Source organism: Pyxicephalus adspersus, chromosome 2 (assembly GCF_032062135.1).
Source record: "Pyxicephalus adspersus chromosome 2, UCB_Pads_2.0, whole genome shotgun sequence".
In the NCBI taxonomy this organism is placed as follows: Eukaryota; Metazoa; Chordata; class Amphibia; order Anura; family Pyxicephalidae; genus Pyxicephalus; species Pyxicephalus adspersus.
Genome location: NC_092859.1, coordinates 119,599,386 through 119,623,801, shown reverse-complemented (window position 1 = coordinate 119,623,801; position 24,416 = coordinate 119,599,386). Strand labels below are relative to the sequence as shown.

General features: G+C 37.5%; 1 protein-coding gene across 6 annotated transcripts in view; it reads right to left on the bottom strand.

Annotated features, from left to right (window-relative positions):
* The window catches only part of SIN3A (SIN3 transcription regulator family member A), a 51,051-nt gene that overhangs the window by 8,100 nt on the left and 18,535 nt on the right, over positions 1–24,416 (bottom strand). For 4 of the 6 annotated variants that reach the window (XM_072402166.1, XM_072402169.1, XM_072402167.1 and 1 more), the window contains 12 exons: positions 22,377–22,535; positions 20,534–20,623; positions 20,196–20,314; positions 19,075–19,285; positions 16,745–16,861; positions 16,359–16,597; positions 15,982–16,165; positions 14,911–15,493; positions 12,594–12,763; positions 11,183–11,356; positions 10,254–10,346; positions 1,764–1,858 (listed from right to left, as the gene is read on the bottom strand). In XM_072402166.1, the coding sequence (XP_072258267.1) occupies positions 1,764–1,858; positions 10,254–10,346; positions 11,183–11,356; positions 12,594–12,763; positions 14,911–15,493; positions 15,982–16,165; positions 16,359–16,597; positions 16,745–16,861; positions 19,075–19,285; positions 20,196–20,314; positions 20,534–20,623; positions 22,377–22,535 (2,234 nt within the window). Of the gene's footprint in view, positions 1–1,763; positions 1,859–9,451; positions 9,496–10,253; positions 10,347–11,182; positions 11,357–12,593; positions 12,764–14,910; positions 15,494–15,981; positions 16,166–16,358; positions 16,598–16,744; positions 16,862–19,074; positions 19,286–20,195; positions 20,315–20,533; positions 20,624–22,376; positions 22,536–24,416 lie in introns of all 6 variants that reach the window. The other 2 variants (XR_011919526.1, XM_072402170.1) reach the window with 2 other exon arrangements.

Genomic DNA, 24,416 nt, shown 5'->3' with positions numbered 1-24,416 from the left:
AAGCCAGGAGAAAAATAAGGGAATAAACAGAAACAATTGCTTTAAGAACCAAATATATTTAATAGTTAACTATAATCATGGTGATGCCGCTACTATATTCACTTCATACAAATCTATAAAGGATGTTAAGGCTGTTAACCAGAAAAATGGTGAATATTTCATTTGAGTTTAGTAGTAGTTTTTATTCTGGTGTAATGTATCAGCACATATAACCAGTCTGCAGCTCACTTCTGTGAGATCTGAACACACTTCTGTGAGATCTTTCGTACTTCTCAGTATCAGACACCTGAGGTACAGTCATATGTAAGGACATACACTATATTTCAAATAACATTTGCTATGTTATTGATCAGCCTTTTTGCAAAACATTTTTTAACATAAAAGAACCCATGAAAATAACTTTCACGTCTTCAGGTAACTACTATATCAGGGAATTACTATATCCACAGCTCACAGAAAACTAATGTGGTGATCAGTGAGAAGAATGCCTCTTATATTGATGGTCAGTGGGAAGAATGTCATCCTTACAGATAGGCAAAAAGATCATTGGTGACACGTAAACTGGCACAAAATGCTCATTGTTCAAGGAACCCCTAGCAACCACTAGAGCAGGGGTGTCAATCTCTGGCCCAAGGGCCAAATCTGGCCTTCAAAGTACTTTTACTTGGCCCCCCCAAAGGATTCTGGAGTTGAACTACATCTGTCCCGCCCACCTGCAATACCCACCTCACATCATTATTTTCAATACATAGACATTATTCCTGTTCACCCATCATGTGACACAAAGCCTAGGCAATGATCGCATGGTGCCTGACTACCAAGGGCATTATGTTTGTTTCAATTCATTAGAGACTACATAGTGTAATATTTAGTGTCAGACAAACTTGTGATGTGAGAGGATGAACAACAAACAGCCTGCATAGATAAGATAGAAATTAGTCTTTTCAACACTAAAGTGTGTGTAGAGGGGTTTTGTTTTTATTAGTTATGGATAAAGTAGTAAACAATCCAAGTTTGGGCCCTGACTTGATCTAAGTTTTTAATTTTGACCCTCTGTGTATTTGAGTTTTATTTCAGTCAGAGACTTAGAGATTCTTTCAATTCCTGTCTAGTAAAAAGAAGGTGTCTCACCATGTACAGGGGTGAAGGAAACGAACACAGAAAGAAACATTTTAAAGTAAAAATGTTTTCTTTTTTAAAGATATAATATTATACAGTATTTATATAACGCTGACATTACGCAGCGCTTTACAAAGCCCATAGTCATCTCATTACTGTTACTCAAAGGAGCTCACAATCTAATGTCTAAGGTCAGTTTTGGTGGGAAGCCAATTAACCAAAGTGTTTGTTTTAAGTTAGGTTGGGTAATACTAAAACTTCTGTCAGTATTTCAGTGTAGTCTGCTTTATGTTTTACATTCCATCAATTTGTTTGCTTAAAGATTTTCAAGTCTTTTTAATAAAGACCTAGTCACAATTTTACTTATTCTATCCAAAACACAATAAACCGAGTATAGATCTACTTAAATTTCATAGTTGTGCAAAAGCATGCAGATGAAACTAGAGATAAAACCAATAAATAAAATAAAACTAGAATGGTCAGACTAAACAGGAAGATAAGGTTACTGGATGAACTTCCCAGCAGAGGAGAGGGAGGACAATTTGGTATAAAACACACAAAATGGAAACATATTAAAGCAGTTATTGGTAGAGGACAACACAAAGAATAATGGAATAAGCATGAATACTGGACAGTAAGCTCACCTGGGTAAGAAAACAGGTTTCTGTGCAAGATGCTCCCTCAGCTCTGGGGAAGTAGAGTCACAGTTCATGTATCTTTCCACATAGTCCGACCATCGCTTTAAAGAGAAGACAAAGGGTGCGGAATTAGTGACAGAGCCCAGAACGCCAGGAACCACAACCAGCATGCAGCGAACAGATTGAGAGCAAAGCAGAGAAGCAACAAGGCAGGAACTGATTTTAGAACTGATTTTGTAAAGGCAATAACAAAAATAATTTATATTAGTTATTTGTTTAGAGACTTTTATTACTGGTAATATTATTATGAATAAACAGGATTTATATAGCGTTGTATAATAAAAAGGGAGAGACTTGGCTTTAACTGTGCATTTGCCATATTAGAGTAGGTACATATTTCCCACTGTTGCTGCTACACAAACCTTGAGATTGGTTTGTAATCATTAAGTACCAGCAGAATAACTGCCCTATAGGGTTCCATCCATCCTCATCTAGTCCATAAACTAGCCCCATAGAAGTCAACAAAGCTGCACAAGCATGGGCATCAGAGAGAAAATGTTAATACCAGGCCTGAATGTTGGATCTCAGAAAATACTGAAATGTGGAAGGGTTGGTGGGTTAGGTTAATATAGGAGTATTAGTAAATAAAGTACACTTCATCACAGCATCAATTTAAAAGGGTCATTAGGAATCTGAGTCTAAGCTTTCAATTTTTCTTGTTTCCTTCTTAAAATCTAAAATATGTTTTGTTTTTTTTTATTTCTCTGTACATTGATTTATCACAACTCCTTTATCACTAATACAACAGGGACATGGATGGGAATCCAAGGAAGAGTCCATATGCATTCTACAATTAAAAAATTGATTTAACTCAATGACCATCCCCCTTCCCAATTTGAGTTATATATACTTTTGAGAATGATTTACTAGGCAGATGTTATGTTCCATTAAATATAAAAAGGTTGGCAGGGAAACTACATTTTGTTTTTAATGCACCTAAACTTGATTAATGAAAACTAATCCTTTAGTAAATCAGTCTCTGAGATTTGATTCTCCCCTTACAACACCAATAAACATGACTGCATCAAGCTCAGTGCTCAACCCAGAAATTTTTTTAAGCCGGGTAGGAAGAAATTGTAGGCGGGTGGCAGGCCCTGTATTGTTACCAAACTCTTTAGTAACCACCCAAAAACAGCCAGGTGGATGCTGAAAAGTGCCGGGTGGTAAGCCCAGCTAAAAGGGCCTGGGGAGAACCCTGGAGCTGTTTGGTATTGAACTCCACCAATCAGCAAAACTAAAATGTGTCCCTTAGAACAGAGCTTTTTTTTGGCCCTATGGTAGACTACTAAAGCTTTATTAAAATTACACTTGCTGGGCAACTTGTCAGAAAACAAAAAATGCCCGTAAATACCTGTTATTGTGATCAAATAAAATACACATCAGAGAATAATAGAACCCAAATCTTGCATTGCTCAACTCCTTATGATAATCTACACATCAGATGAGGTGAACAGGTGCAGGTTGTGTGTATTGCATTAGATTGGCCTATAGCACACAGCAAATTGTAATGTACAGTCTGATTCTGATCTGTAGTATATTGATGAGGTGTGTTTGGGGTGCTGTTATCAATGAATGGTCACCCAGAGCACCCACATGTGCTGTGTGTTGTATTAACCTGACACAATAGGGCAAATGAGCCCCAAGCCAAACAGGACTTCTTGTGACTGTAAAACACTTGTGCTGTTTGATCTTTAAGAGTACATACATACAAAATCGTGTGACAACTTACAGTCACAGCCTCACAAGTTACTTTTCATGAGACTCATACAAAGCATTCACTTCCATAGGGAGTGAAAGGCAGCACCAACTTAACCCACAATAATAAGGCATCATCTAACAGTTTCCAACCTAACTGACCTGAAATGGTTTGATAAATTGAATCTAAAACCCATAAGATAGAACACTGACTCTGAATATATATGTATTGTTTGAAGGGAACCTGTTATGATGAAGGATGGAAACTGCCATTACTAACATGTGTTTGGCCATAAAAGCATCAAGAATTTCTTGATCTGGGCCTTACAATCCTACAATCCTGTCTGTTACTGACACAAAGAATGTGCCCAGTGAATTAGGACACCCCATATGTACTAGATAGACTCAGTATTAGGATATACTGCAATGATCGCAGCCAAAGCTCTTACACTGCCAAAAACAAGTCCGCAATGGCAGCTTCCATATTTCTGTTATGACCGGATGATCTTAAGAAAGCAAAAGACTAAAGCTATTTCACTACTATAAAGATTGAAAAAAGCTCATCTGCACATGGAAATCAGTGTTAATTCATATGTGGAAGTAGAAGAACTCTGGTTATTAAAACAATATTAAAACCTAAACTATATGCTTTTATAGGAGGACTGCAAGGGTATGGTCTATGGACAAAGTAAACATTGTGACCAATGCATGGATCCTTCTGTTTTGTCCTGGAGTACATGATTATGAGTAATATAATGATCACCCCCTGGTAGTGGGGGGGGGGGGGGGGTGGAGGGCAATGATCAAGCTGGAAAGCACAAATTGAACAGCTGATTCTTTTCCCAAGATTTGATGTCCAAAAATGTCCAAAGACATGCAATAATCCTCTGATCCCAGAATAATTGCCTGAACCACAAGGAAAAGGTGGCCATAGACATTGTACTACCAATGCATTGCTTTTCTTTCCTCACACTTCAGCTATTTAAATAAGAACAGAATGTTTCACTGCCACGGTCTACACCCAATTTATACATTACAATGCAATGCACTTCTCTATGTGGCTGTATTTAGGAAGTTTTGCAGGGGAAAAAGTACAAAATACTAAGATGGGTGGAAGAGTAGCTTGAAGCACAAGGCCAATTTGTGTTTCGTGCATCTACGTTAGATAGAAGCTGTAAACAAACATTTTCCATGGACACTAAACTGTTTACATCAGTGCACCCAGTGGGACTCCAATCATACATAAACAAGAGGGAAAATATGGATTGAAATACACAGCTTCCATCATGTGTTAAAATAGTTGAACCCAGAGACACAGAGACACCAAAATGCTGTCAAAGTTTGTCTGTAACATGCTTTGTTATGTGTATGGTAAAACATTGCAACACGTTTGCATGTGTTTTAATTAACTTTCATTATTTCAACAGCAAACATATTAGGTAAAAATATGTGTGTGTTACCCTAACCTAAAATGATGAGAATACAGCCTTTATGAATGGGATGTACTTTTAGGGATGTAAAGACTTTAGCTTTGGGCTGCACAGGTAATTTTACCTCTTACTATTCTGAGATAATATAATATACAATTCAAATATTCCCTGTATACCCCAAAAGTCAAAATTGTTTGGTGTTTTTATCACAGGACTAGGAGACTGTAGATCATTACTGGAAATCACTGTCCTATTCACATTTGGAGAAGTGTGATAAGGATCCATCCAGCGCTGTGTTTTCCATGGAGGTAAACCAGGAACTGTTCATGGAAGTCTTGCCAATGTCAAGGCACAAAAATTCCAAAAGAAACTAGTTATTTTGGAGTTTTACACTGCATTGTGAAAAAGTTGTTAAAATTTAGGAAATTAAAGCTCTATTCCAATAAGATTTTGGAAGCCACATCCAGCTCACAAGTTTGTAGTTGAGTCATATTTGCTTCACAATATTGAGGCTATTTGTCCATAAGGATGCCCTGATGGCACTTCAGCATCACACGCTCCCCTTATGTTGTTATAACAATCAAGGTAAATATTTTGCTAGAAAAAAAAAAAAAGCTTTGCACTCAAAAGCAATTAGGATTTTATAAATCAGCAAAGGCCAATGACTGTGTTAAAAATTAGGTAATCAATCACAATAAATTAAATAACTTTGCTCAGACTGCTGTAAAGCAAACAGTCACATAGTGACAATTATATTAGTAGTGTGCTCAATATCATTCCCAGTTAATGAGAACTTAAAGCCTTGCATTTTGAGCCTAGACCTGCATATTCTGCAGAAGCAAATAGATCTGGAGCAACACCAGGAGAGTGTTCAGGTAGAACCATCCATAAGCATCGTATTAGCAGTCTTCTGACATCAATACCACAGAGTTTCCTGCGGCAGATTTTTAGAACAAATACCTTGATATTACTCGTGTGACCAGCCTTGGGAACAACACATAATTAATGATTTTAGGGAAGGTTTTGTGTCTCTATTTGACTACAAAGATATCCTGTAAGAAGATTAAAATAACTTTTACACCAAGCATCTGTTTTAGGCTGGGTCTACACGGACGGTTTTAAAAAAAGCATGTAAACGTGACTAACGCATTTATATGCGCTTTTATAGCTTGTCTTTAAACCCCTGGAAAAAGTCTATGGCACTTTTTCCCACGTTTATGTTTCAAGAACCTATAAACCTAGGAAAACTGCTTCTATTGAAATTAATGGACATGCTTAACCACGTATTTCTGCTTGAACCCTACGTTTTAATTTTTAAAACATTGCAAGGAGAGTTATCTATAACGCTCATAAACGTGCCTCAAGGAAACGCCCTGGTGTAGATTAGCCTATTAGAATGCATGGGAATTTCAAACATGGGCTTCCATGTAGACTAAGCCTTAAAGGGTAAGTCCATCCATAATAAAATATTTAAACTTGAGGCAAAAGCAGAGGATGTAAACCACCCAGTAGTTTCTTGGATTTTTCAGGCATGTTGGATGCAAGTTGTCTGCTTTGGAGTGTATTGGCCAGCAGACAGGCATCAGGAAGATTTTTTTTTTGTGAGGAGGAATTATCTGGTATCAGGGTGAGAATGGACACATTAAATGCTAACTAGGGTACATGCAAATAGCTGGGAAATAGATAGTTAGAGAAAATACTGCAACTGGCTGAGATTCTGTGTGTACTAAGAACCTTAGTAGCAGCAGGGAGCTCCCCCACCTCTATTTCAAACACCACAATGTACTCTAAAGACTACCAAGCAGCTAAATTTAACATATAATAATTTACAAGAAAGATAAATGTCAGATTACTTTGATACCAACAAAGTATAGATTTCTAATCTAAGCCCATCATCACGATGATAATAAATTGGGGAACTTTTGGTTCTTACTACACTTATAATATATAATACTTTTTTTATAACATATAATATTTTGCTTACAAAGACACCTGGATGCTTTTTGTGACTCTGTCATGAAAGAAATATAGGTGCCACTGCAAGCTTCCTTCTAAAAATGCTAAATGCTTGACCTTGACTTGGATATATGTCAACCACATTCCCGGGACAGGCATGCTATAAATAAGTGTCAAAAAACTGCAGCAACAACTTATTTTCATACTTGTTCTAGGTTGGTGACATCTATTTGAAGTAAAGAAAAATAAAATCAGAATAGCAGCCAGGGAATCGGCATTCTCAAGAGTTCCTCAAATCCATTAAATCTCTCGTGGCCATGTGCCTTTAAATTGCAGATCTTAGGGCTTCAAAACAGAATAAAGTACCAAACTTCTTTTGCATCTGAGTGCTCAGTGAAACCCAAAGGAAGCCACAAGGTGGCGTCTGTGCTGCCAATGCTGATAAATGAATACAATGCGAGTGCACAATAGAGGCTTCCAAAGCAGATTCCTTAAGATTTCTCAAACTGCTCTTTAAGGAAACATTAATGCTGCCATTAAACTCTTGAACACAAGGGTTGTGACTTATCTGATCTGCTTGTTCCGGGTTTGTAGTTGAAGTCAGTGAGAAAACAACTGGTGGGGAGCTAGAGTTTCCATAGTTATGTCAGCAATCCTAACCCGTCTATTTTTTTTTTCAATACAGGTATACTTAAAATAATATACATATTGTGCCAAAAGTTTGGGCCTAACCAGGGATGCCTTAATTTTGGATTAAAAAAACAAAAAACAAACTCTTCATACTTATAACAACTTTCTTAGACTTCAGCAGCTTTTATGCTTTTTAAGAACGGTTACCACAACATTGCATGTCAGTGCAGATCCGCAAATCAGGGGACCCAAACATACATAAAACTTCATTCTGGGTCAGCTGATTGTACAAAGCTAGGTCACTTCCAATTATCACAGGAATAGATGAAGAACCAGAAGAATGGCACACTGGGATGAGTGGAGGTCTGCAGAAAGTGGATCTTTAAGGTGGTGTAGGAACTCCTCTGGAGAAAACTCTGTTGAGGATTTTGTACACTGTAGTGTGCCTAAATTCTCTATGGATATATTTTGCAGTGAATATTCTTTGACTTATTTATTTTTTTCCACCAACATTCTAAAACCACACTTAAAACCAGTAATGTAATTTTAACCTCCCTGGCGGTCTGAACAATGAGTATTTTTAAATGTAAAAGCCGTACATTTAAAAATGAGTATTTTTTTTTTTTAATTTCCCGCCTGGTCCCGCCTACCAGCCCCACCCTCCAGCCTAAGGTTCGCAAGCTGCTTCCACTGGCCTTGCGTCCAAAACGTTCACACGCCGGGGACGCAGATGCCGGCCTGCATTTGTGTAACCTGGTGATGCCCGGGCCGGCATCACCAGGGGAAGCAGATGGCGGGTATCCTTGAAGGACGACGCGGGCACCACTGGAACGTGGGAACCAGGTAGAACTTTAAAAATCCCTGGCAATCACCTCAAGTGTGGCTCAAGGGTACAGCTTTTGGCACTGAAAAATAACCCTGAGCCAAACTCGGGAATACCGCCAGGGGAGGTTAATAAATAAAACCATTTTTTTTTTTTTTTTTTTTTTTAAAATACAACCAGATAGAATCTCAAATGTGAATTTTTGGGATACAATTTATATGCAAAGTAATAGATCAGAAGATATACAATTTAGGATACACAATCTTTGCAAGAAATGGAAAGTGCCCTTTTTACAAGCTGTGGACCATAAGTTTAATTCACAATCCCTAAGTTGACAAATACAGAAACATTTGGTCACAGCAATCATTGTCTTAGGCTGGGTCTACAAGGTTGGTTTTAAAAAGGTATGTAAACGTTCCTACAGCGTTTATATGCACTTTTACAAGCTTGCCTTTAAACCGCTGGAAAAACATCTATGCCATGCCTTCCTCTGGTTACGTTTCAAGCACTTATAAACGCAGGAAAACGCCCCCATTGAAATCAATTGACCTTTTTACTCAGCGTTTTAATTTTTAAAACGTTGCAAGGGGCGTTATCTATAACGCTCAAAAACATGCCTCAAGGAACGTTCTGGGGTAGATTAGCCCATTGGAATTCATTGGAATTATAAACATGGGCTTTTAAAAGCCTCAAGTTAAACGCTGGGGAAACAGTCCGTGTAGACTAAGCCTAAGAGTTGAATATCCGCTTTTATTATATAAAACTTAATGCCTTAAACCACTTAGTGGTGGTCTTATGACTTAAGAGGGGATTTAGGCTAGCCACAACACAATCCCAAGTATATGGTTTTAAAACTAAGGTTTTACTTAGTCCTGAAGTAATTATAGTGTGTGGCACTGAAAGTGAAGAAACAAGAAGATTTAAGAAGAAGTTGGTAGTCCCTCCTCATAAAACACTGTTAGCCAGGTGACGGTCCACTAAAGCCTGAGCACGGTTACATTGGGAATGTTACCCTCTCCCCTGTACATAAAAGCATTGCTTTGTTCAATCAATAATACTAGCGCTCAGACAGTTTGAAGGAGATGAAGTGGTTAGTATACCTTGATGGGAAGGTTGGGCTATCAGTAGACACTGTCCTATTGCCCTGAAAAGACAAAGTGACAGTGTCTATGTAAAGTAATGACTCTCAAGAAAAAAAGAAAAAAAAAAGAAAAGAAAAAAGGTTACCATGGAGGGATACTCCAGATGCATGTATTAGGTATGTTACCTGCATATGATTTCTTCCATTCAAATATCTTGGAATTAATCTATCCAAAGTCAGTAAAGCAATCCCAATATACATAAACCTCGCTGTTGATAGTGGGTTATGCGTGTTATTAAAGAATATATTACGTTTCACTGTAAAACCCTTTAAATTGTTTCTAATATGACATCTACAAACACTAAAGCATCTTCGTTCCCACGGGTTAAGGACATAGGAAGAATATTAGTACATTTAGGAAGATAGACAAGAATGGAAAGGAAAGGCACGGAAAGTAAATAGAAAACAGAACAAATCACTGAGTCACCCTGGATCGTTAAAACAAGTTTATTATATTACAATTTAATTCTGGCTCCAAAATGTTTGGATTTTGTTTTTGGGAAGTTTGCCTTTTCTGGATTCAGTAACAAACCACAGATGGGTAACAATATGTACAGTTCTATAAAAAAAGATTTCGACAGTACACGCACTGCAGGGTTTAGTGTGACCGGGGTGGGCTGTGATTTGATCTCAGAAGGTGGATTTTCTAGGTTTGTTCTCACACATCCCCCCCATGACCCATCCCCCAGGGGGTCCTGGAGGTTGGGGTCCTGCCTGGGGTGGCGGTAACCGAGAGCCCCTCAGGCGCGAGTCGGGCTTACCTCGGTCTCCGCTGGGTCATCTGAGTTTTCTTCCTCAGTGTCCAGCAATTCAATTGTTAATTGGACCTGGCTGCAACTCTGGGTGAATACCAACTGCAAAAAAAAAACATCAGTCAGTAGAGAAAACAGAATAATTAATCAGTTTCTTTAATTACAGGGTCAGTGCACTCAAAACTGATTTGAGTTAATATTAGGGAGTCAAACAACATGGCAACTCCCTATTTCCCTTTGATGACATAACAGTTGTGTCTCTTTATGAAAGTTCCCACATTGCTTGCTGGTGGTGCTGAAACTTACAAAAATGAAGAGGAACCCCCAAAACACCCAAGAAACAGAGTTAGGCTATACGTCAAAGCTATCTCAACTTGCCCTTGGATTCCACATATAAAGAAAATATCATCTCTTGATGGACTGAGCCTTAATGTGAACACATTAATTTCCAGAATGACAATTTTCCCTAAATTTTCTGAAACAACATTTTCTATTCTATTCTATCAATGCAGGTGCTATCCTGCATGGTAAAACTGCTGGCTGCACATAACATGCCACAATATAATTTACAGGGGTACATTCCCCATAAATGTAAAGTATATACTGCATGTATCCTATGGCACAATGTCAACCTTCGCGTTGTTTTTACCACTTTTGCATTTTTCATTTTGTATGAAGCTGTGTGACAAAAGGTACAAACCCTTCCAATCACTTGAAAACAATTATTTATAAATTATATGTCAGAGTTAGATAAGTCTTTCTGTAATGCATCCTAGTTGTGTTAGCAATGTTCTAACTGCAAGCCACTGCTGGATGCAAAAAAGTACTATTCAAACCCTAGATTCTAGCCAACAGAAAGACTAAGCATTGTTTTATCACACAAGGGAATAATTTTGATGGCAAGAGCCCTATACAGAAGGACAAGACAGGCTCCTTACCTTAAAACAGTTCTCATCCGCCATCAGCTGTTCACACTTTCGCTGGTAGTTGGCTTCATTGAGGCTGCGTGATGCTTGGGTAGCCAGGGCACCCCCTGTGGCATTACAGCTGCTCTCAGAGAGGTAGAGGTCAGTCACTTGGACACAGATTTCATCACTGACTATGTGCTGGAGCTAAAAAAAAAAAAAAAAAAAAAAAAAAACCACCACAATGGTTAGTTTAATAATAATGACAGAGGTGTTACAGCCTATTGTTTTAGACAATAAAAAGGCGATTAAAAAAACAAAAAAGCCCTGCAAAATTCAAAGTATTAAAAATATATATTTCATAAGATGATGTTCACCTTATATTGATTTCTTGTCTGATAGGATTGAAATTGTATAGTGAACATGAATGGGCTGCCTTGTTAGCCAATAAGTAGAGCTGGTAGATACCAGTAGATACAGCAAGCTGGTGTGTTCTGATGCAGCTTGCGGGAAGATGCAATAGTGTATTATTCTCACATTTTTAGTAAGAATCACAATCATTTAGCTACAGAAAAAGGTTATTTTAAAGAATTGAGTGATGTGTAACAACAGCTTTTAAAGTGGTCATATTTAAAAAACTCTACAGGATTTTAATATTAAATTTGCCCATCACCCTTACACTTGATAAGGCAGACCTTTGTGACGCGCGCGTGCACACACACACACACACACATATATATATATATATATATTTACATATACACACACTAAAACAATAAGTAAATCTGATTTAATATGTTACATTTAGATGATCTATTATATATACCGTATATTCTTAAAAATACACCCCATAGGTTAAAATAGCCAGACCAAATGTTGTCCACAGTCAGCAACTGAAAAGAACGAACAAAAATGTAGCAAGGAATCACAATCCCCTAGTATTATAAGCTTGTTGTCTTATGGAATGTGTTCAGTTCAGTGACAAACAAAAACAAATAGGAAATTACCAACAATGAACCAGTGAAATGATGATTAGGATTAATCAGGAGTATCTATGTACAGATCAATGGGTCGCATTCCATCATAAAACATGCTGGCTGGAGATATAAAAAGTGACTGATCACTGCCATATCTGCAGCTTAAAACAGTAAAAGGGACAGGAGATGGTTGAACTATACAGATTGATTGGCAGACAATTTGTCTATTACTTTATCCCACAGGTCCTAAATATAAGGTTTTGTTAAGCACTGGGCATGGCCATCAGTCAGAATAAACACTCTGTCACAACGCAGCTCTATGAACAGGTGCACCAGAATAGGGTAACCCATACCGACATTACCAACATGGCAATCTCAGTTTGGTAGATGTGGTTGATCTCAGTATTATATACAAGTTATTTTAAATAGATACATATACACATAAAATTAATTTTGCCAGAACTCACCTGCCTGACTAAGCTCTGGATCAGCTTATCCATAGTAAAGGCAATGAAGGCATGGATGGTAAACATCTCCCGCAGGGAGTCTTCATATTGGTTCGAGTCCATATTCCCGTCCAGCAGGTTCCGAACCATGTCTAGGAATGCTGGATAATAATCCACAGCCTCTATATCCACTGGAGAAAAAAAAAGTTGAAATACATGTAATCACACTGTACACATACTAACATTATTTCTTATGGCTACATCTTACTCCATTTGGTAGTAGCCATTTGTAGAGTGTAAAGCAATTAACTTTGAGTAATGTTTCTTACCAGTTACAGGAAACAAACTAAAATGGTATAACACGGGAGTCTCAAGTAAATAAACAGTACATAAACTAGAGCAGGTATGTGCAGCCCTGTCAAACTCAGGATGGATGCCATAGACAAAAGCTTCAGTTTTTGTAAACTAGCAGAAGAGGAACACGCTCTTGTGTAAAGAATAAGTTGCAGCAGTAAATACAAGGCAAACACTGATGGCACAAAAATACATATGAAAAAATACAGCCACTGAAATTTGTCTGTAAATGCCTTTATTATACTACAGAGCTCCAAAGGAGCTCCCAAAGCCTGGATGTTTAATGTGCAAATATCAGCACTGGTATTCTTCCCACCACTAATTAACCACCCAGCCGTTAAACCCGACCTTGGCTCGGGGTAAAAACACTTGCAAAAAGTGTTAAACCCGAACTTTTCTCAGGTGGTTAAACAAACGTTATATTGCAATCCGATTGTCATACAATGTATGACAATCGGATTACAACTGCAAGAATATACACTATATAGAATATAATAATATACAGGGGAATATACACTATATATAATATATCTCTTCCTTCTTCTCCCGGCGGTTTCCCGGTGAAGTCACTGCATGCGTCAGTGCGGGAAGGCGGGGCAGGAAATTGAAATAACTTTGTATTGAGCTCAATACAAATAAGCTGAATTGAGTCCAATACAAAGAAATCTTTATATATATATATATATATATATATATATATATATATATATATATATATATTTATTTATTATAATATATAAGCTACTGTACATATACATTATACACTATTTTTTAAAGATTTTTTTAAAGATTTTTTTTTATGTTTTATAAAAAAAAATTTTTTTTATTAAATTTATAAAATTTTGGACTTTTTTCGGTGAGTTATGCGGTAATTCGTTGTAATTCGGTGAATTATAAGTAACTATTGAGTAATTCGGTGAATTATAGCCTACAATCTAAAATAAATTTCCATACAAAAAATTTAACACTTTTTGCATGGAAGTTCGGAAAGAATTAGAACACCCAGCGTTCGCGTATGCATCCCTCGGCGATTCCTGGTGATGTCCGTGCATGCGCCCGTCGATGGGGGTCGTAGTGGGAAATTGAAATTTTTTGTATTGGATTCAATACAAAGTCCTGTATCCAATCACAAAATAATACAACATTTATTTATGTGGTTTTGTCTATAGGTATGTGACGTTGGACTCTGTTTTAAAATTTACCACACTAGGAAAGCGTTTTGGAAAAATATATTACTATAGAGTATACCGAATTATTGCATTTTCAGTATTTTTGATTTATTTATGTATTCTTGTTTAAGCTGATTTTTGTGTTTTTTATTTAATTTTATTAAAAGTAATTTTTTATTTTTTTTACATGATTGTGTGTTTCAAACTTTTTTTTATATTCTTCATGATATCTATCTACTAGACACTTGTTCGGACAGATTTCTGTAAGTTACAGGTCTACAATTTAAAAAAAAAATTACATGAAAAACAGTGTACCGCTTTTGGTACAGAAATCCAGACATCAGTGAAACGCCCAGGAGGTTAAGGCACTACCGCTAAAATAATAAAGGGTGGTACAGCTGTAAAATCTTAGCTGGAAGATGAAAACCTGGATAACAATGTTTCTAAGAGTATAAATAGCATGTTTAGGCACCTCCAAGTGTCCAATTCGAACTCTTATACCAGAATTTAGTACTTTAATTTGAACTTCAGGCAAATGTTAAGACACAGCAGTCAACACTTGCTGACAATAACAGAGAAGCAAGAACAGAGATATAAACTACTACTACTCGTTGATAGTCCAATCATAGACCAAGAGGTTTGAAGGAAACAGCTTTTTTTTCCCCCAACTGCAAATATATTTATTTCAACTCGGTATTGAGTTCCCCACCTGCAGTTCATTTTAAATGTGGCACAGGTTTGTTGTACATGAACTATTCAAAGGATCACAAATCTGATTAACCTTTTTATGGTGTTATTTAACCACTGTTACTTACTTGGCTCTTTCAATCGCAACTGGATAGCTGGACTGTCATTCTTGTCCCTCTTCAGCCCAAGTACCTCTCTTTCCCATTCCCTTTCCCTCATCTCTTCTTCCACCTGTTTTTCTGCTTGATTATAAAGGCGCAAGAGGCGGGAGCAGAGTATCTGGTGCAGACGCATGAAGATGTACCAGTTATTGTTAACATAAAACAAGTTGTAAGCGTCATCCATGCCCCTAAACTTCTGCGCTGCAGAATTTCCAAACATCAGCTTGGTTTTTGGTGGGCTATTGCCCCCACTTCCCCCAACCCCATTGTGTTTCTTGGTAACTCCATCTTCTGTTTCATCTGTCTGTTCCTCTTCTTCCTCCTCAACGTCAGACAGCTCTCCTCGCTGGGCAAAGAGCAAGTCTGGGATGAAATGGTAAACAATCTGTTTGATCTTGTATTTGTCTTCCTTCTGAATACCAGTCTGTCGTTTCACATGGTGGATAATAAGAGAAGCTGCATCTTCCAGAATCTGTTTGTCCTCATACATTATTGTGAGGTGAGGCCCGATGGGGACTCCAGTATTGTCCTCTGATGCTTGCTCTTGTCGCTGTCAAAAAAAGAACCACAGCCATTAAGGAGGCCATGACTATCTCTAAAAAATGGAAGGCAAACTATAGCAATCAATGGAAGTATACCCATACAAGTACGTGGTACATTACATGCACATAGTATTTATCATTCGAATTGGCCGATACAGCCATGCTGATCATTCACAGTGGAAACTACAGCTGTACCTGCCTTATATGTCCAGAGCAGGCAGAAGTACGATATCAGCCTTCACCTGGTCTAAAATTACCTCAAAATGATCCATTTTCTAAACCACAAAGTCAAAACTAAATGCAGGAACAGCTCTCTTTTTAAAAGGAATATGTTCACAGAAAATGTGATAGCATTTTGAGCTGATACACAATATCAGGTGATTTTTACAACTTTCAAATTCTTGTTCTCGTATGTTTGTAAGGGTATTCCGTATATAGATTTGTGACTCCTCCAACTAAAACCAGCAGAAATTGTGAAGACTGCTGATATGCTTACCTCATCATAAATGCTTTCTATTTCATTTAGTAGACTCTTCGAGCGAAGAACCTTCGTATCAATCTGTTTATAGTTAATACCCTGATGGTCGAGAGATTTTAGGTAGTACTTTTCATTTTGTTCTCGCCATATCTTATTGAAGCCTCGTTGTGCTTCCCTCCATTCTTCTTCCTTAATTTTCAACCTTCAGACAGATTAACAGTGGTATTAGAAGACTAATCAGAGGCAATTCAAACAGCAAAAAAAGGAGGAAGACCAAAAACATAAAATCAAATGGGATACACAAAAAGGTAATGCAATAAAACAGAGAACTTCCAGTTATATATAAAGCAAAGTACAGCCATGAGTAATGGCCACATGATCTATAATGCACTAACCTCTTCAAAACAATTGGGACGGCAACAGCTGGATTTTTCTTAAGACCATCTATGATGTCAGCAGCTTTGTCAGCATATATCCTTTGAAGAGCCTTACGATGTATAACTTCGGATGTTCCTCCTAGACTGTTGTCCAAACGAAACTTGGCCTGGTCCTCAGCAGATAACCGCGAAAGCTTCTTCTGAATGGCCTCTAATACTCTGATAGTAGCCAGATTGGTTTCTAATACAACATCCAGCTGAAAAACACACATATGCGTCAGTTATAAACTAAATTGAACAAAACAAAAAAAAAAAAAAGCTAAACTCCAAAAACTACAAAAGTGCACATTGCATTCGTCAACAATCACAAAGAATCAGCTAAATACAATAAAATGTATTATTACCTCAAACCGCTCATCCTCACAGCGATAAATGTGCTCCTCATACTGTGTCTTTTTCGAACTAACAAAGGTGGAGTCTTCTGACCAAGAGGGGAAGGACACCCATGTGTCATTGAGGACCTGTGCATGAAAAAGATAAATGTAAATTTATGCCAAGTTATTTTTATTTTAATAAATTTATTATCAACCCAGAAAGTTCAATGTAAGACTATGTATTTATATTTTTAACTTTAATGTAATTCTTAAGACTAATCCATGGTATAAACCCATCAGGATAGAATAATAAAAGCTGACACTGTCTGCATTACCCTGTCCCTGTCTTAAGACAAATCGATTTTAGTTTAGTTTTGGATAGAGTGGTGTAATGTCAGAATCCCTGCTCGGTTTTCTTTTGCCTTCAGTGCCCATTAAGGGGATTTCACTTGAACTGAAAAGTAAAGGGGGGCAAACAAAAAGGATAAAAACATACAAAGGCTAAGAGGATAGTGTCTCTGGATGTCTTCAGAGTGACTATCAGTATCAACAAATCATTAGCATTCAAAACAATGCAACAAACAACTACAGGTAGGTCCATAAATATTTGGACAGACAACTTTTTTCTAATTTTGCTTCTGTAAATTACCACAAATAATTTTAAATGAAACAACTCAGATGTAGTTGAACTGCAGACTTTCAGCTTTAATTCAGTGGGTTGAACAAAAAGAAGGATTGCATAAAAAAGTGAGGAACTAAAGCCTTATTTTAACACAATCACTTCATTTCAGAAGCTCAAAAGTAATTGGACAAATTAAAAAGCTGAAAATAAAATGTTAATTTCTAATACTTGGTTAAAAACCCTTTGCTGGCAAAGACAGCCTATAGTCTTGAACTCATGAACATCACCAGATTTCCTCCTTTACTGCAGTGGCTTTCAGTTGCTGTTTGTTTGTGGGGCTTTCTGTCCGAAGTTTAGTCTTCAACAAGTGAAATGTATGCTCAATTGGGTTCAGATCAGGTGACTGACTTGGCCATACAAGAATATTCCACCTCTTTGCTTTAATAAACTCCTGGGTTGCTTTTGACCATCATTCTGGTAAAGGTTTATCTTGGTTTCATTTGTCCAAAGAATGTTTTTCCAGAACTGCGCTGGCTTTTTTAGATGTTTTTGAGCCAAGTCCAATCTAGCCTTTCTATTCTTGAGGCTTATGAGTGGCTTGCACCTTGCAGTGCACCCTCTGTATTTACTTTCATGCAGTCTTCTCCTTATGGTAGACTTAGATATCGAAACGTCTACTTCCTGGAAAGTGTGGTTCACTTGGTTGGCTGTTGTGAAGGGGTTTCTCTTCACCATGGAAATGACTCTGGGATCATCCACCACTGCTGTTTTCCGTGGATGTCCAGGTCTTTTGGCATTGCGGAGTTCACCAGTGCTTTTGTTTCTTTCTCATGATGTACCAAACTGTAGAATTTGCCACTCCTAATATTGTAGCAACTTTCTTGTTTTCAGCTTAACCAGCTAGTATTATGTAGGTTACACATCAAGGGCCTTTTTTATATACTTATACTTTTACATTGCTCTACACTATGGATGACATTTTAGTCACATCAGTTCAAAAAACCTGAAAAGATTTTTTATAAAACATATTTTTAACAACAAAAATTGTTTATTAACCTCCTGAGCAGTGAGCCGGAGTGTGGCTCGGGGTTAAAAAAAAAATAAAAAAAATAAAAAAAAAGGGGTAACCCTGAGCCACACTGGGTACCGTACCTAAAAAAGTAAAAAAATAAAGCCTTATCTGGTCCCATTGGCATCCTCTGGTGTCCTGCCATCCACTGGCCAGGTCTTTTTCGTCGATCTGTCCCCCGGCGTTCTTCAGGTGTTCCCAGTGAGGTTGGGAATTTCAAATTATTTTGTATTGCATTCAACACAAAATACCTGTATCGAATGCAATCAACTGGATTTATGTCTGAAAGCGGTGCATTGTCTTTCATGAAAATTTATTTTATAGTATAATATAATAGTATGTGTATAATAAAGTTTGAAATACAAAATCATGTCAAAGCTTATTTTTAAATGTATTAGTAAATGTATTTAATATTTTGACATGATTTTGTGTTTCAAACTATTATACTATATTATACTCTCAATATTATACTGTAAAATACATTTTCATGAAAGACAATGTACCGCTTTTAGACATATAAATCCAGACAGAAATAAACAGCCCAGGAGGTTAATAATAAAAGGTTATTATTCCTTCAACGAAATGAGAGCCAAAGCTAAAACTGCAAGTTTGTAACAGAAGATTGTGAGTACAAAGCACATTATATATTTTATAAGCAATTTCCCTCACCTCTTTGCACAGTGGTGTTCTTCCTGTACACTTGGGCTGTTGGAAACTTTTAGGCAACGCTCTGTAGCTAGAGCCTAAGCGTTTGCATGACGCATAATCAATCTCCATGGCAATACCTTCTGTATTCCGCTCTTTTGGGAAGCTTTCCATGTGTGAAGATTCCTTGTAACCCAAGAAGTTTTTAAACCAGGTAAACAACTCGGGAAATTTCCTGTAGCAACACAGAACAGGAAAGGGAAAAAAAAAACATGAATGAATGAATGTATATGTAAAAAAAAAAAAAAAAAAAAAAAAAACTTTAATCAGTCTTTTGATCATGACCGAGTACCTTTAAGTTAATTGCAAGCTTTTGTCTAACAATGGAGAGGGGGGGGGGGTCGATCAGGTTTGCTCTAATCCTCCACTCTTTAGCAACACACATTTAGCTTTCCTGTTTACACAACTCGCGGCGCAGAACTCTGTCCCCACTGGTCTTGTGCTCATCTATACTCTTAAGTCAAGTATTGGTCCACAAGTACCACTGTGTAGATGGTAGAAAAGTATGTTCTGCAGGGGAGGGCATTTATGAAGGGGGGAAAAAAAACAAAAAAACAACATACTGCCTTATCCTGTACCTTGTAATATGATCCATTCTATCTGTTCTATAGGAAAGGTGCTGCCTTACATCAACCAAGAGTAAAAAACTATAGACCCATTTGGTACAGGTAGCTTATTCCCCCCAGAACCGCTTTCTTAAGAAAGCTCTAAATCAATTATTGTGAAAGAAAAAGGCTTTGTCGTTTTATATTAGAATATGCACCAGGAGGTCTCAAACACATCTGGGATGACAAAAGTCTGACTGCCTCAACTCCATCTCCCAATCCACAAATGTATTGGGCCACACTTTTTGTGCCAGGTCCATTCCTACATTGACCCAAATGAGGAGACCAACTTTCATGTCAAGAATGGCAACTGGTCAACTTTGCTTTCCATATTTTGTGGGGACAATCATTTTATACAAAGTGTGCTTTAGTCCCTAAATCTTAGAGTATCTATACTATACATAGTATATACATTAAAATATCTTGGTTGTACACTGTAGAAGTGGTAGTTACTTTATTTTGGACTTTCTAGGAACTTACGCAAGGAAAGGAGAAACCAACTGCACGAGTTCTGACCGAGAGATAACCTCCTGATTGAAGATCACCAGACAACGCAGGAAGTTATCGTAGGCTTCTGCACTTCGAAGAGCTTTGCGCACCTATAAAAAAGGCAATGTCAGCAATGTCCAGTCAACTTATAAAAAAATTTAAGAGGGTAAATCTATTGTGTACTAGCTCTAAGTGTACAAAAGACATCCAATACAGGGTGAAAAGGTACATGGCGTGCAAATACAGATGTAATCTAACAAAGTATATTAAAACTTTTATAAAGGGGGGGGGGGCACAACAAAATTGAAAAAACAAACAGCCATACTCGCCTTATCAAAAAACTGAGATTCTGCCCCTGCTCCATGTTTGTTTGCATCTGCCAAGGACTGATCCTTTGGAATAAGTATTTTAGGCTTTTTCTGCAGGGAAAAATAGGGTAACCAATTTTAAAAGGTGAAGAAAAGCAGAAATATTACATTGTATTTTTGCGGAGTTACCACATAGCACCATAAATGAGATTTTTACATTAACCTCCTTAGCGGTGTGTTCCCGAGTGTGGCTCGGGGTAAAAAAATAAACACATTCTAAAATCGGTAACTCAAAGCCACACTCAGGGTAGCTAAAAAAAACAATAAAAACACCTGGTCTCATTGACATCCTCCGGCGTCCTACCCGCCGGATCCTATCCGTCCATTGCGTCATCTTCTTTCGATCTTCAGCCAGCAAGTGCACTGACGTTCCTGGGTAGTGACGTCAGTGCATGTGGGAGGCGCGGTGGGAAATTCAAATTATTTTGTATTGGATTTAACACAAAATAACTGTATTGAATCCAATAAAAAGTTATTTAATAAATATTGGACATATTTCAGTGAGTTATGCCTAAGAATTATAGGCCTACAATGTAAAATAAATTTCCATGCAAAACAATGTACCGCTTTTTGTATAAAACTATGGACATAATTAGACCGCAAGGTGGGTTAAAGGTAAACTCTGGCTAGTATGTTTTGGAAAATAAATTGGCAAGATCCCCCTTTTGTGGTTCTAATCATTATTAATAGTCTAGCATACCTCCTGTTTAAAGCTCCATAAGACAAAATTAAAGCAACTTTTTTGCTTGCCTTGATTTTTAATATATAAAGCAAAAAAGTTGCTTTTATCTTATGTTTTTATCTTTTCTTATATATGTATGTATGTCTACCACTGATCTTCAAAACAGCATTTCAGTGTGCCATGTCTTATCAGTGCCAGTTTGGAAGTCATGGATTAAGATTGAGAGAACACTATCATGTTACTTGTACACTTAGAGGTTCATGCTTGTTAGAAGCTCTTACATTGACAAACTCTGGGATGGTTGGTGGCTGCATGATTAAAGCTACGTACACAATTCCAATTATTATCGTTGGAAAACGAACGACGAACGATCCTGCACGATATCTATGAACGATCGTATAGCAACGATTCTGCACATAGAGTTAACGACACGATCGTTCGTAGATATTGTACACACAATAGATACGATCGTTTGAGCGATAGAGGAACTATGTGCACGACAGGAAAGTGAACGGACGTTCGTTCATCACGCATGCTCTGAACATGGACGATCAACGGACGACCGTACACACGAACGATGTTCAACGATCGTCGTCCAATCCGATCCGTCGGTCCGGTCGTTCGTTTCCAGCGACTTTCCTCGTTCGTCGGCGTCGTTGGTTACTTTTTTACGAACGATTTTTTGCCCAATCGATCGTTCGTCGTTCGATTGGAACGATAAAAATTGGAAGTGTGTACGCACCTTTAGTCTATTCTGGCAAATACTGACTATACAGCCTAGCTCAGTGTAGTTTTGCTGCGATAAAGCAAATTTAGTTGAAGCAGGAGGGTTACATCCTTGTAAACATTTGGACTACTATTCTTCCTCTTCCTTTAAAGGTATGAGGTATCCAACATGCTGAATATTTGCAGTTAATGCGTCTTGTGTCACTGATCCTAAAAAACAATCCACATACGATACTGAAGTCCAGTAACTGGAAATTTCAGGAGATCAGCAATGATAATCCACATTAAGTAAAGGTGTACATTAACACTCCAACATTTACTAACAACTGAAATTTAAACATCTTTATTATTAAAAAAAAAATATGCAGCATCTTTCGAATATCATGGCTTACATACCTTGACAGGAGGAGCGGCCCCAGATCCAGAGTGCCGACGTATCTGACAGCCATTTTGGTTGGGTCTTTGCTGTTTGTTGTTCATCTGAGGCTTTTTCACAGTACCTCCATGGTCATTCCTCACTGACTCCACCTTTTCTGCTGTGGTTTTACTCAACAGCTAGGTATTAGGAGGAAATAATAAATAAATAACACATGTAATATTAAGGTGGCTACCTTTTATTTTTTTTTGATTGTTGGGTAGACAGTCCAGTCTATATCGAAGTAGTGGAGTAAAGATTTTTACAGTTCTCTACTATTGTAGTTCCACATAGCAGACCCTGGATTCAGGATATCAGCGCCAAAGTCTCAAACTATATGGCCTAAAGTACAGATATTATCTTCTGGTGGCATGTAAAAATACTTTGAAATGTATATAGGCACTAACATCTAGAGAAAATGATCACAAAAAAGTTCAGCTTTACCATATTTTGCAGTAAAGACCATAATAAAAGAACTAAACCCTTGGGGGGAAAAATGCAACCAGGCAAGTAAACATGCAATGTTTTTATTGCACTCATCTGCCCTTGTTACCCTAAGGGAGATGCCATTTACACCTACTCGTCTTTTAGGTACTTTTGGCTATCCTAATTGGCCAGGCCGAAATGTGCATGGGGGTCCATTCATCCAGAGGCTACGGAGATACCCAACATATACAGGTAGTACCCAGGTTAAGGACATCAGACATAGGGATAACTTTTAGATACGAACAGGAACAGGGCTTCTTGTGCGCTTGTGTGCAAGAAAAAGGCTTAAAGGGGGGCAGTTTGCATGATTTGCAGAAATCTTTTTTTTTTTAAACACAGCTGAGTTTGTGGGTGATCTTAAGGACGGAGTTCTTTCTGCAGCCTCTTGTAACTCTTTAATGACCAAGACAAACTCTGCAGTTGTTTCTTTTTACATATCAAAGCTCAGCTTGCTCCAGAAGTTAATGTCTAGGCTCCAAAAAAAAAAAGTTTTTTTTTTTTGCTGCGTTTGTAATTACCTCACAGTTAATTCACGCTGCCTAATATGTTGAGACAAACCAAAAATTTGTCCTAATTGCATTTATTAAAATAATGTACCTGTTCCGACTTACATAACTATTCAACTTAACCCCCCCTAGCGGTAATCCCAAATGTGAGACTCGGGGTGGATTTTACCTGCAAAAAGTCGGTAATCCCGACGATCTCTGGGGTTTCCCGGTGACGTCAGTGCATGCTTTGGTTCGTGTGGGAGGAGCGGCGGGAAATTCAAATAATTTTGTACTGGATTCAATACAAAATAGCTGTATTGAGTCCAATACAAAGACATTTTCATATAATATATATAAATTTATATTATACATGCTTCTGTACAGTTAAATTACATGTTTCACTTTTTTTTTTTTAAACAGATTTTTGTTTTTTTTATTTAAAGTTTATTGATAAATGTAATAAATATTGGACATATCCCTAAGAATAATAGCCTACAATGCCAAATGAATTTCCAGGCAAAAAAAAAATGCAACGCTTTTTGCATTGAAATACAGACAGAATTGAAACACTGGGGGGGGACCCACAATTCCCTATATCATATGTAACCCAGGGACTCCATGTCCCTACTCTGCACTGCACATGTTTCAAAAAATACTTCAAGGGGAAAAAAAAAAAAGGGATTACGAATAGAAGACAAGTACTGTCTCTTTCGCAACAAAATCCTGCCTGCTTGGGGGTTTTAATTGTGGAACTATAGTTCCCCTTTAAGAAATGGTTTTCTATGATGCAAAATCTGTAAAATATAGCACAACCTATTTAAATCATATTTCACAACTTAGTATTATTACTTTTAGTGAGGCGATGTCAGGAGCAATGCTATCTCCTATTGCAGCTTTCTGTTGAACGTGTCAGTTTGCCTACTGTAAAGAAACCATACAGCCCTGTCCTTTGCTTTTCATCCTCCCTGCAAGATGATTTAACACCTTTCCCTCTTCATGTCTGAAAAAGTTACACTGAAAGCACTACCCAATGCAACAAAGCAAGGC